The 14590-nt window shown below is 39.5% G+C and overlaps 1 protein-coding gene across 2 annotated transcripts in view; it reads right to left on the reverse strand.

The window, feature by feature from the left end:
• Nucleotides 1–14590, reverse strand: part of cd82b (CD82 molecule b) — a 33942-nt gene that overhangs the window by 2057 nt on the left and 17295 nt on the right. The window contains exons 4-8 of one of the 2 annotated variants that reach the window (XM_061720956.1): nucleotides 13067–13188; nucleotides 8930–9004; nucleotides 6346–6444; nucleotides 3192–3365; nucleotides 1033–1116 (exon numbers count right to left, since the gene is read on the reverse strand). In XM_061720956.1, coding sequence (XP_061576940.1) covers nucleotides 1033–1116; nucleotides 3192–3365; nucleotides 6346–6444; nucleotides 8930–9004; nucleotides 13067–13188 — 554 coding nt within the window. Of the gene's footprint in view, nucleotides 1–1032; nucleotides 1117–3191; nucleotides 3366–6345; nucleotides 6445–8929; nucleotides 9005–13066; nucleotides 13192–14590 lie in introns of both variants that reach the window. The other variant, XM_061720955.1, reaches the window with a different exon arrangement.

Here is a 14590-nt window from a genome sequence, read left to right on the forward strand (position 1 = left end):
GACTTTTTACTTTTACTCCTTACATTTTCACACAATTATCTGTACTTTTTACTGCTTACATTTTAAAAACAGCCTTGTTACTCTATTTCATTTCAGCCTTTAAAAAAAAAACTATCCAGTTAAATTGCTCCATCTGGATAGAGTGAATTTGGTTGTGGTTGTTTCAGATGTTCTTGTCCAGTTTTGTTCTTACATCCGTTCCCTCAGATTCCTGCAACTAAACTTGGATGTACATTCCAATAAAGGTTAGGATAAATGATAACATGCCTCTGAAGTTTGACTTTTTGCACCATTACAATACTTATAGGCAACTAGTCATCATATCTCCTGCTCTCTGAAACACATGTTAATGCTCAATAGTACACATATATGGTTCTTTAATATATTTGCATTATACTAAGATACATTCATTTTCAATGGCTTTTGTCCTTAATGGCTTTTCCCCCTTACATTACTTTTACTTTTATACTTTAAGTAGTTTTGAAACCAGTACTTTTATACTTTTACTTGAGTAAAAAACTTGAGTTGATACTTCAACTTCTACAGGAGTATTTTTAAACTCTAGTATCTATACTTCTACCTGAGTAATGAATGTGAATACTTTTGACACCTCTGGATACAAGATACTTTATTTCATTTATTCCCCCCCAAAAAGTTCATGAAGCAAAGGTTCACAAACTCTATGTGCAGCGTATCCGCTGTGGGGCTGAGAGACCTGATGGACGGGACTAACGATACTTTCATCTCATCAACATTTAAATCCCAGCCATTGCAAACTTTGTTCATCTGGAAGATTTAAAAGTGTGGTGCAACCAGCAGGGGGCAGGTTAGAGCCCCCTCCAACTCTTACACCAACATGGACTATCTTCCCTGTGCATGTTCACTTTTGCAGAGAACTTTCTTAAATTATGGTTCAGGATCCTGTTGGATGTGTAGCTTTAGCTTCTTTTGCATGTAAATTTTATATTCCAGGGCACGCAGAAAAGCTTACAAACATGTCATGAAGAAAAGGACACCAAGAAAATCCCGTACCTCCACGACTGCCACACCGACACAGATCCCGAGAATGATTCCACAGTTGTCCAACAGCCACTTCTCCACAGAGGTTATACAACCCTGCAGGAGAGCATGAGAAAAATAGGGTTAAGGAAGAGGAGGAGGAGGAGGAGGAGGAGGAGGAGGAGGAGGAGGAGGAGGAGGAGGAGGAGGAGGAGGAGGAGGAGGAGGAGGGGGGTGACCAGGGTGACGGGAGTGAGATGAATGAGTGTGTGATCCCAGCCGGACATGCTCAGAGCCTTTACAAAGCACAACTGTTGGCTTTGGACCGAGCCCGAGAGGGAAAGAATAACAGGGTTTTAGCTGAGCTGAGAGACTGTAAAGTTTCTGCAACACGCAGACCAAACAGCAGACCAGTGGACTTTTTTACTCTCTTTTCTTTTTAAATCTAATGTTATCTGGTGTTAACAAATTGCACAAACTTGCTTCTGCTGTCACTGATCACTGTGCTGATTGTTCTGGACCGCGGCGCTGCACAATTCAGTCACAGCAAGATATGGAACGATTAAAAGGCCAACGCTCGGTCAAAGCATCACCGAAGAAACACCAGCCGGTCCTGAATGTTCACACGACTGAACCATCAAACCATTTGAATGATGTGATCTGTTGTGGGGCTGGGTGGCAATAATCAGAGAACGATAAGGGTCGCTTCTGATCATTAATATAACAGAATCTCACCGAAAGTAAAAACGCTCAATTACTATCAAGTGAAGCTTCCTTTAGGGGTTATTTTCAAAAAACTTATTCAAGATGGAAAAATATGGAACTCCTATTAAGATTTTAGACTTGACATGTGTCATTTCCTGTTGGCTTTGAAGAAGGCAACAGTTTAGGACCCACTTGTGTCAAACTAAGGGCTCTAGGACATGAAATGTCTGAATTATCACATTATCAAGGGTGAGGACCCTCTGGGAGATGTTTGGAATTTTAGATGACTATTCCTGACTAAATCTTTGGTTATATATCATTAAACAAGACATTTCTTGGCTTGGTTCTGCTACACTGCAAAAACTACTTTTAAGTAAGAAAATAAAATAGTTTCAAGAATATTAGAAAACCATTTTTAGACTACTTTGCTAATTGTAAGAATTCTAGTCAATAGAACTCACACCTACAGGCTTTCTTCTGTTCGAAGCAATTAGCAAAGTAGTCAAAAAAATGGTTTTCTAATATTCTTGAAACAAGTTTGTTTTCTTACTTAGAAATCAGTTTTTGCAGTGCAGCAGAACCAAGCCAACACATTTCTTGTTTAATGACATATATTGGTACCCAAGGATTTAGTCAGGAATAGTCATCTCAGGAATAGTTTGTTTTATCGCTTGGTGCAGTTTGCTGTTCCAGTTGGTTTGAACAAGGTAACCACACTCTGCTGCAGACACGACAGCTGGACCAGGAGGTGGTCTGAATCTCAATAAGATGCTGAACTCTGGTGAGCTCTTCTTGGTAGGAACATGTAACCGAACCAAAATAAGAGCAAAACCCTAGAATCATATGATTTGGGGCACTGAGTCCAGCAAAGATTTTTGTTTCTGCGGGATCATTTCTGTGACAGTAATGTATTCAACCCCAAAATGTACAGGACTGTCTCAGAAAATTAGAATATTGTGATTTTCTGTAATGCAATTACAAAAACAAAAATGTCATACATTCTGGATTCATTACAAATCAACTGAAATATTGCAAGCCTTTTATTATTTTAATATTTTTGATCATGGTTTACAGCTTAAGAAAACTCAAATATCCTATCTCAAAAAATGTGAATATTCTGGGAATCTTAATCTTAAACTGTAAGCCATAATCAGCAATATTAAAATAATAAAAGGCTTGCAATATTTCAGTTGATTTGTAATGAATCCAGAATGTATGACATTTTTGTTTTTTTAATTGCATTACAGAAAATAAAGAACTTTATCACAATATTTTAATTTTCCGAGACAGTCCTGTATATTTGTAGAAAGATCTTTTTCATACTGAATGTATTTTAACAATCAGGCATAAGCACGAACCTCAGACTTATATCCACCATGGTACTTCCCAAGAAGGGGTTGCCATGCCAACCTGACTCCTGATATAGACCTGTACACTCAACCTTTTTCAAAGAAATGGCATTGAATATTTGACAGCGTGTTACACACCGTTTCATAGATGGGCTTTTCTGGAGACAGGTGCTCGCACAGACCCACTTCCTTCACCTCGCTGCCGGGGAGGGACTCGTTGCGACAGGAGCAGGAGTACAGATGCAGGCTGCTGTTCCTGATCAGAAGGTTCTCCGTCCAGTTGCCTGGATCGGTCCATCCGCAGCATTTCATCTGGTGACATGAAAGAAAAGGAAGATGTGAGATGTTGAGAGGAAGGGAATAAATTGTTGGGCAAAGAAGGCACACAGAGAAATGGATAAAAAAAGGGGAGGGAGGGAGCACAAGACGGAGGGGAGAGACGAATCAATGTGGAAAAAAGATGAAGGGAAAAGACAATTTCTCATTAGGAGCTGGTCCCATTAAGATCAGAAGAAAAGAAGCGTGGCAAGGACAAGGCAGGAAATAGGTGTAAAGATAAGGACTATGAGCTGATTATAAAAGCTCTGCTGAATTTTATCCTCAGAGTTTACTCTCTCGCTACTGCAGCCACAGATAACCTACAGTATATCAGGTAATGCAAACTGAAAATCTAATTCTCCTGCTGCTTTTACTCAAGACATATTCAGTGGAAAGTCATGGGGGGGCTTTGGTTGTAAAGAGGTTACTGGCTCTAGATGTGGGGCTGAAACAGCCAATAGTTGATGCAGAGGAAGCAGCACAATGAGGTGTTAGATGAAAAACTGCATGTGACTGACAAAAATTATGCTCCCGCTACTTGGACCGCGTTCAGCTGAAAACCAGACTGCTGTTTTGATAATTAAAAAAGGAAAAAAAAAAGAATGCTGACTGAATCACTCCTGACAGACGAGAGACTAACCTTTTAAAATGTTAACACAAGCTTTTGGTGTATTTCTGCTAAATTACACCCCCATATTACAAAATTGTGGGGACTCTAAAAATGTAAACGAAAACATAATTCAATGATTTGCAAAATACACAAACCCACATTTCAGTCCCAAGAGAACATAAACAACATATCAGATGCTGAAACTGAGACATTTGGTGGAAAATATTATCTCATTAAAGTTGGAACAGGCTGATGTTTACCATCTTCTTTTAACAACTGTCTCTAAAGGTCTGGGAAGTGAAGAGGCCAGATTCTAGAGATTTAGGAGCATTGTCTCAAAAGTCCAGGGGCTTTGTTGCTGGATTTATGTGTTGGTGAAAGGTCGGGACTGCAGGCAGGTCAGGTAAGGTCAGCACCTGTTGTCTCCTCCCGGGAAGCAACGTTGTTGTGATGGAGGCAGCGTGTGTTTTACCACAGACAGAAAAGTCTTGCTGAAATAGGCAAGGCCTTCCCTAATAAAGGTTGTCTGGATGGAAGCATATGTTGATCTAAAACCTTGATGTACTTTGGTGGATCACACTGTATTCACAGACAGTTAAGTGTTCCTGACTCCATGCAGTGATTTCCAGTAGAGAATCATGCCTGTGTTTAATGCAGAACTGCCTAAGGGCCAGAATATCACAGCAGTTTTGACCGTCATCCTTCTCCCGAACACAGAGATTCCTCCTGATTCTTTCAATCTTTTGAGGATAGGGCTGTGCGATTTTGGACAAAAATAAAATCCAGATTTTTTTCTCTGAAAACACGATTTTCGATTTCAATTTTTTTGGTAAAACTACAAAAGACAATGGAATAAATTGTTTCAAATATTTTTTCTTCATTTTGAAAGAAAAATAGCAAACAAATTTCCCTATTGGGAATGAAGTGCAATTGAAAGATACTGTAAATCCTCCTTGAGTTTAGTAAAGTGACAACATCGATGTGCGATTTTCCGATTTTCCTTTTTTTAACTTCGTGTTGATTAATAAATCCGATTTAGATTTAAAATCGATTAATTGCACAGCCCTATTTGAGGATATTATACACTGCAGCCTTCACAATTTTACATTAAGGAGCATTTTCCTGATAGTGTTCCACCATTTATTTGATGCAGTTTATTGTGGATTGCAGCTGAGAGGATTGGTGAACCTCTAACCATCTTTACAGCTAAGAGGCTTTGCCCTGCTTAAATACTCCTTTTACACCCAGTCGTGTTACTCACCTATTGTCAATTAACCCAATTAGTTGTCAAACACTCCTCCAGTTGCTTTGGATTGGGGACAATTACTTTTCCAGCCTTTTTGCTGCTCCTGTTCCATCTTAATGAGTTGTGATGCTGCCATCAAATTCAAAATGAGCTTCTGTTTTCCATGAAATGGCAAACTGTTTCAGTGCGTACATCTAATATGTTGTTTATGCTCTTTTGGTAATAAAATGTGGATTTTTGAGATTTCCAAATCATTGCATACTGTTTTTATTTACATTGTGAACAACATCTTAACTTGTAGTTCCTAAAGAACTGACTGCTTGTCAGCTTTGACTGCTGAATTCACTAAGACATCAGAAAATGTTTTATATGTTATCAGTTAGTGCTGGGCGATATGGACCAAAAGTCATATCTCAATATTTTCTAGCTGAATGGCGATACTCGATATATATCGATATTTTTTCTGTGCCATAATTGGGGTTTCCCCCAAAGCATTATAGCATCATAGCATCTCTGTTAGCTTCATTTTTTTCTGAGGCAAACCCTTAAATTTTAATTAAAGTTTTAATACAAAGCCTCGTGCCAAATGTCACACAGGTTCCTTTATTAACAGAGGTCTGCACAATATCAAAATGTATAAAACAAATGAAATAAAAATAAACTGCCTGCATATATAGAATAAAATGCTTCTTGAATAAAATAAAACATAACAATTAAATTAAAATACACTGTGCAATTAATACAATGTAGACAGTAACAGGCAGACTTTACCACTGAGGTTGACAGTTGTGCAAATAACAAAACATTTGTGCAAATCTCAAATAAAACATTCAAGTCAATTTGTCACAAAATAAGCTATATAAAAATCTTAAAAAAAAAATAAATAATTAAAATCGATATAAACGATATTGTCTCGTACCATATCGCGTTTGAAAATATATCGATATATATTAAAATCTCGATATATCGCCCAGCCCTATTATCAGTTTAAGTGGGTTGTGTTAGTCTGCTACTGTTTTGTGACTTAAATGAAGATTATATCACATTCTATGGAAACTTAATGTAAAAAAAAAAAACTGTTAATACCTCAGTCTTCATATACTTTTTCATTGACTCACCGTCCTCTGAATGTAGTCCCAGGTGTGCTCTGTGGTGCTACTCTCCCCTGTGTAGTTGATTATCATGCGCCCGATGATGTTAGACATCTCGTGTTTCAGCTGGAGACGAGAAGAAAGTTCATTACGATCAAGTGTTGCAGCTCTGAGTGTTCATCTGTATGGATAAGGTGTCGAGTGCTCCAAACATCAGACGCACCTCTGGTGAAGGGCAGACAGGCAAAACAAAAACATCCACACTATATATTTTTTTTTTCATCATCCACGTTTGAACTTCATGTTTGTAAAGTGTAAGCTACGACCCAGCTCCACGCTGCTTTGAAACAGAGTAAAATACAGCTGAGAGAGAGAGTGACTGTGTTTATGTGCGCGAGACCACAAAGAAATGGCCGCGCTGCAGCTTCTGAGCGTGAGCCTCACCCTATTCTGGGAAAGGGCACCACCCTGCCCTGTGGTGAGCCCTAAACACAGGGACAGTGCACAAGGCGGCCAACTCACACGTGCTATCACAGATGCACAAAGATACACACACACACACATATATCCTGTACATATGTGTATTTGTGGAGCATGTACTGTATGTAACCGAAGCATATATATATATATAACAGCTGACACCGCCTCCATCTCTCCTGGGTGGTGAGTTGTATCACAGAAAAGCTTTTTATGTCCTGGGAGAAACTGTCATGTTCAGAGCGGAACAGGTCTGAGACGCTCACATGTTCAAACATGACACTCCTTTCTAAAGAAACACACAAGGCTGGCTCACTTTTAATTGACTTTACCTGAAGAAACGGTTTAATAGTGTTCTGCAGTCGTGGTGTATTTGGTAACTCAGGAAAAAAGACAACGGAAGAACAAAAGTCTTCCCAGTAAAATGGTGCAAGTTTATGAGGAGTTTTGTAAACAAAAGCTTACGTTCCTCATGCAACCAGGAAGTGTGACGTAGAGAAACACTGTCATACCAGAAACAACTTGTTTTAAGATGTAATGACATGGGAAGAAACACATATTTGGATATATGTTTTTTGTGATACAAAGTAGATTAAACTGAACTTGTTTTGTTTTTTTATTTTTACTAATTCTACTGTATATGGTCTATTTTTCACCAATATTCAATATTTTTTCATTTGAAATTTCGAGGCTCTTTGATGTTATTTTCAAAGATTAGTTAAAGAAACATTAACACAGTTGCTTCATAGAAGAAAATCCCCGGTCTGGGAGCATGCATTCCCCGTGCCTGCATGGGTTTTTTTTCAGAGCAATTCTAGTCGCCTAGTTACTCTAAAGACCACAGGATTAAGGGGCGATTTGTCGTGGCTGTGTCCGTGTGACCCTGTGATGGATTTGCCCAGGTTTGTCATCAAAGACTCATGAAAAAGGTCTATTTTCATTTGTTTTGTCACTGTATTGATAATCACTATCTTACATAGGGTACTGTTAGTCATGCTTCAGCAGCGTCTTCACCAATCATGAAGCAGAGATGTGTTTCTTTGCAACAAAAAATCAAAATCAAATGTAATCCCTTTATTTTTAATGTATAGAGCACAGCTGCCGTTGTGCGTAGTTGTAGACCCAGGTTTTTGCCACAGAACATACTTCAAATCCGAATTCCCACACAGATATCTTTTTATCTTTTTTGTTTCCCGCTAGCAGAAGTCATGGCTGATCCAAACAAGAATCCGGAGCCTGAAGACCCTCCCTTATATTTAAGGTGTCCTGTTCGGGAACCCTTCAGTTTCCCGGTGAAAAGCAACAACGGACAAAGACAAGTAGCCCAGACAAGAGCAGTGTGCCGTCGTTGTTCACCAGCAGTGGGGCATGTTTCTGGAAACAGGTCAGACCTCATAACGAATATGAAGCGGCATGACGTGAATGTGAATATTGCTGCTGCGAGGAAAGAAACCAGAACTGTGTCAATGCAGCTACCTTTGGCATCTAAACAGCCTTTTACCAGTAACTCAGATCGAGCTAAAGCTATAACTAATGCCATTAATGTTGTTATAGCTGCGGATCTGCTACCTGTCAGTTTTTGAGAACACAGGTTTTAAACACATGTTGAAGGTGATTCAGCCCCGGTATGAAATTCCTTTGCGTCCTTATTTCAGCCATAAAGTCATACCAGCCCTTTATGAACAAGCGAAAGTTGCTGTTGTCCACGAAAAAAACAAATATCAGTTATAATTTGTAACTGATAGTTATTTGGTTGTTTTTTTTATTATTTTACATTCTTTGTACCATATTTTGTTAAATTTGAGGATATTTTATTTATTGGAGGACTTGGTAATAGATTTAAGCAGTATTTTATTTTAATTATATATCATTTTATTTTATTTATTTTTTGTTTTAATATGAAAATGTTTAAACCATTGTTTGAAAAAGTTGAAAATTAAACGAAGAGCGACTTTTATGTTTTGTTTTTTTCTCCCCTTACTGTCCCGAAAATGAATCGTACCGCGATTTTTGTGCACAGTTACACCACTAGTGTTCATAGTTTCTGGGTAAGAACTGTTCGAATCAACAAAGAAGTTCAATTATAAAGGGCAGAAAAGTAAACTGATATAACAGATTGGAGCTGGTATCTTACCCGATCTCTCTGGAAGTAAATGAGAACTCCAGCAGTGACCTGGCCAATGAGGATGAGCAGGAGGCAGGTGAAGTACTGTAGAGGGTAAAGACAAATGTATGCATTATTCACCATTTACAGTCTAGAATATTTAAATAATGACAACACAGCTAACCACAAAGGAAAATATAGTGAGAAGAGAAAATCCCAGAAGAGCCTTTTACTTTTATCACACAAACCTAAAGGGGACCTTTTATGAAAAACATGTTTTCTCTTGCTTTAACATATATAAAGTGGTCTCCCCTCAGCCTGCCAACTCAGAGAAGGAGGAAAGCAACCAAATTCTGCAGTGTCTGTACAGCCGCCCGGATGAGCCGTCCAGTGTGATGTGGCTTCTATGAGCCAATAAGATTCTGCTCCTGTCGTGATGTCACGACAGGAGCGATGCGTGAAACTATGGCTGGGCGATATGGCAAAAAAAGTGATCACGTTTTTTTTTCCCATATTGAACGATCTCGATTTTTAATCACGATTTTTTTAAATCAGAAGATCCCCCCCTCCCTTCTGGAATAAAATAGAAAGAAACCAGAGATTAGTTGTTTTTTTTTATTAACAAATAAAGCAAATAGCATGTTTTAACAAGAATCCAGAATGCTACCAGTGGTACCCACCGAAAAAACTAGGGATGCACCAAAATGAAAATTTGAGGCCGAAACTGAAGCGGAATAAAATGTAAAGACTTGGCTGAATACTGAGTACTGAATAGCCTACAGAATGCGGTTGTTCACAGTTTTTCATTTATTTTGCCATTTTTTTCACAATTGCATAGATAAAATTGCAATGACATTATTAAAAACAAAAACAGTAAACTAATATGAGTTGAGCCACTGTCAAGCAGCTGGCGATGCGGTTGCTTAAATTGACCAACAGGTGGCTCTCTAACATCACTGTTTGTTTACTGTGCGTGACTCTGACGCTGGTTGGTAATTAAGGAGTTAAAACTCACTCGCCACTTACGGGACTCAGTAGCCAGCAGAAACGGCAGTTTTATTACATTTATTAACTGTAGTACCGCTATTATGAGAGGTTATTTCTCACAGTATTAGCCTAAAGGGACTTAAGGCTGATTTATGGTCCCGCGTTACACCAACGCAGAGCCTACGGCGTCATCTGGTGAGCTCTGCTTGTTGCCTCCGCGTTCCGACACAATCACTCCGCTGAGCGCGCACACACGCACGCACCCACACACACCCATGTCGGGGCCGCGGAGTTTCTGAAGTCGGCGGTGATCAGAGTAATTTGTGGTACAAGCAGGGCGAATCACAACTTTAATGAGTGCGGTTCGAATACACAATACATCCATCACGAAGGGCATTTTGTGAATCCATCACACCCTCCTCCTGTACGCTCGGAAGAAGTTGTCCGGCGAAATAAATAAATAAATAACCGCTAACCGTGAGTCCCGGTCGGCTCGAAGCTAAGCTAACGCTAGCCTGCGGTTGTTGTCTTGTAGTTTTATTCTCTCTGGTCACGCTTGCTCCCACCAGTGCAGGGGAGGCAGATGTGACTAGTTTATTGCCTATGGTATGCAACTTGCCGCGGCATGTCATGCATGATCAATTAATGCAGACAGCGCGGTGCCAGGAAAGCGGGTTGTGATTGGTTGTCGTGCACTTTGCTGCAGCATGTTTTGCATGTGATCGAGAAAGTAGACCCACAGCTGATCACCGTGATCGAGCTTAATTTGGTCGCGATCACAAATCGAGATCGTATAATCGCCCAGCCCTACGTGAAACCACGCCCACAACTAACTACGCCGGCCGGAGCGTCCGCCATTTTTTCGTAGCGGTGTATCGCATCATTCAGGCAGCCAATCAGCACAGAGCCTCATTATCATAGCCCCGCCCACTCAGAATCCAGCACAGAGAAGGAGGTTAGAAACGGGTAAGATAAAGACATGGCTAAGAGACTGAATTTCTAATCTTTTTAGCAAAAACAATCAAAAGCTTGTTTTTAAGACATTCAAGGCCTGTTTAAAATAGGTATTAGATGCCATAATAGGTCCCCTTTAAAGCACTCATCAGCTCTGCAGATAACTACTTTTAGACCCACAGCCTGAAAGTTTTGATTCATGAAGCTTCCAGTTATTGTAAACTGCAGCAGGCAGCAGATTTTAGAGAAAAAAATCTCCTCAGTGACCAACACCAAGTGGTGCTGTTAATTAGGGCTGGGGATCGATTCAAATGTCAAGAATCGATTCAATTCCGATTCTTAAGATTCAGAATCGATTATCAAGATTTGATCCGATCCGATTCGATTCCGATATTGATTTGGGTTACTGTTATTAAAACTGTTTTTTGAGTTGTTACATGAATTATATGACTGTAGTTATGCAAAATATTACTACTAGTATTATATTGAGATTCAACAGCAAGTATTGGCAGCTAATGATGCTGTAAGGACCAATCAGCTCCCAGAATGCTGATAGAACTGCTTTCAGAAACATCATGTGGGTCAGAATTACCAAACAGATCCAGGGCGGCAAAGAGAGACGGAGGAAATCGGTTTTCTTTTTTCCCACATTCCGTTTTTATTTGTTCCATTTTCGGTCTATTTTGGTTTTTAATTTTTGAGCATTTGGTTTTTAGCATTTTTTGCAAATGTAACCCCAAGACAGTATATAAAGTAATGAAATATAGACAATATATGCAATTATAACCTAACACTTTAATGTTTTCATACCTTTAAACATATTTAAAGGCAAAAACATGGCACCTGTTATTCTCGTGTCCAACAAAACATTCCTTTTTTGGGGATAAACAAAAAAATAACCAAAAGTTGTTATGAAATGATGAAAAAAAAAATACATAAATAAATAAAAGAGAGAAAAAAAAAAATCGATCTTTAGACATATGAATCGATTTTTAGGAATTAATATGAGAATCGATTTAGAATTGGGAAATCGATTTTTTCAACACAGGCCTACTGTTAATACAGTTTTAAACTCTCTTTACTTAAAGTACTACTACTACTACTACTACTACTGTCATTTAGCAGACGCTTTTATCCAAAGCGACTTACATATGAGAGAACACAACACAAAAATCGCATATAAAATATCCACGTGGATGTCTTCTCTGAGAAAGCCTCCTGCCAGCTGGCCACTGTCACTGGGAGAAGTAGGTCATAGCAGTTCTTTAGTTAACCCCTAGCAGGTAATCTGAAGGTCAGGCACCCATCCCCACGCTCGCCCCCTACATTTCAGCAGCTTTATCTCTGCCCCCCCTCCCTCAGTAAATCCACACTCCCTGTGAGCTCCCGGCCCAACGCGTTAGCAGAAGAGCTGAGGCGCTTTAACGTCAGCAGGAATCTATCATGTGTTATTAGCTGTGCTTAAGACCCCCAGGAGGTGCATTTAGACGAGGGAGTCGAGCGGAAAAACAAACAAACAAAAAGTTGAACTTTTCTGTGTTTTAAGTTACAGCACGGTTAAGTGCAGACTAGTGATGCACCGATTGTTCGGTAACCGAAATTGTTCGGCCGAAAATGGCAAAAAAACGGTGTTCGGTGGAATAAGTGGGAAAAAAAAATTAATAACGGCGTTGTAATATAAGGAAATAGACCGGCCGCTCCCGTCGGTTGCGCACCACAAACATAAATCGTTGGCCAACCAAAAAGTAACCACATAAGAATTTTACCTAACATTCACCAGGAGGTGGAACCAAAACAACATAATGCTGGGAAATTAAAAAATGTTCAGTTTTTTATGTTCAATAAATATTTTCTACCTTGTAATTTTGTAAAATATTTTTTTCTTTGAAAAGCATGCCTAAATCAAATTTATTTGATTTATGCAATGGTGAAAAAATTGGCAAAATAAATGAAAAACTGCGAAGAACCGTGTTCGGTATTGTTCGGTATTCGGCCAAGTGTTTATTATTATTTCGGTAGTTTCGGTTTCGGCCACAAATTTTCATTTCGGTGCATCACTAGTGCAGACGTATGGTAGGACGTCCCCTTCAGGCACAGAATATGTCAAGCCGTTTCCTTTACTGAGAAGCTGTAAAGACGACCATCGACTTTCACACAGGCCCGTGTCATTCTCCTGGAGAAATAAACAAAGCCGTAGACATGTGGCTTTAGAGCGTAATTCCTCACCAGACCCAGCAGGCATCGGACTTCGTAGATGGCTCCTATGCAGCCGAAGAAGCCCATGGCCATCGACAGCGAACCGACTCCGATCAGGATGTACGAAGCCACTTTCACTGTGTCTGACGACTCTTCTGGAGAAGATGTAAACAGACAGAAAACAGACATTTAAGGGGTCTGCCAACAAGAATCCTGCTGTTACACAGTAATATCAATCCCTTGTAGCTGGACTCAGTTTGTTGAATCAATTCTATCAGCTAAAAAGTACAGCCTCATGCTACACAGGATGCACATCTGCAAACAGACCATCGGACTTGTGATATATATAACTTTGCAAAAAAACAAACAAACATTGAGGCACAAATACTAATACAGAGCAGCCCAATAAGAGCATTCAAATCATTTCTCTGCTGAAATATATTTTAATGCAGCACTAGGCCACCAGAGGGACTTGGAGCAGGATCCGTCCTCTTGTGGAGGCATTAATTCATTTCTCTTTGGTGTGTGGAGTGGGAGAGATTTGGTGGATGAGGGGGCAGCCGAGGAAAATGATTGCAAGGTTGATTGCAAGGAGGATATAAACTGAAAGCATGCGTCTCCTCTCATCTAAGACACAGTTCTGTCTGCAGATGAAGCCAGAATCCGACCTTTATGAAATGGCTCCAAATTATAAAGACGCCTGGCCCAAATGAAGCTGGCAAGGCAAATGAGATCAGTCCAAACCACACCGTCTTGAAGCTGAGTGACACAGCGCCCACCCCCCACTACTCTAATACCTAAGATTATAATGCCATACTGCTTTTTGGCTTTCTAAGAAGAAAACTGAGTAGATATACTGTAGAGTATGTGCCCAGGTATGGATATTTAACAGGTTCTTATTACAAAAGCAACTTTATTATACTACTTTTATCTGCTACTAATTCATCCTTTACACTTCTCATCACAGGAAACAGCCTTCCTTGTTATCACAAGGATAAATAAGCTATTTTTAAGTCTACAGAACATTTTCCGACCAAGTCCCAAATATAAGTGACCCTTAACTCGGATTTTTGCACATGGATGAAAAGATTCATTGAAACATTCACACCCAGGTTATTTATCAGTAACGATGTTGAAACAAAAACCAAAAATATTTTCCAAATATGTAGTAGCTTAGTGAAAAACCTCTGAATAAATGTGCAGCGTGTGCACAGAAGTTATCAAATGCATGTTCACTGCTGACTCTACACGAGTTACCGCAGCAGGGCATGCCACGGTGGTTGAAGAATAATTGAAAGCTAGAAGAACTTGGCTCACCATAAGGCGAGTGTTTATGTGGCTATAAGGTAGCAATTAAAGGCAGGCTGACATGAACACTGCATGTTCTATATGCAGAACATGGCTGCAGCATGTTATTTTAGTCTCTAATACACGCACACGCACACACACACGCATCAGTAGTATCTGCAAAAGCAACAGATGTCCACAGGTTTCTTTAAACCACTAATTATGTGGGGGATTTGGGGACATGTGAGAAATACTTTAAGTAAAAGC

Source organism: Cololabis saira, chromosome 5 (genome assembly GCF_033807715.1).
Source record: "Cololabis saira isolate AMF1-May2022 chromosome 5, fColSai1.1, whole genome shotgun sequence".
Lineage (NCBI taxonomy): Eukaryota > Metazoa > Chordata > Actinopteri > Beloniformes > Belonidae > Cololabis > Cololabis saira.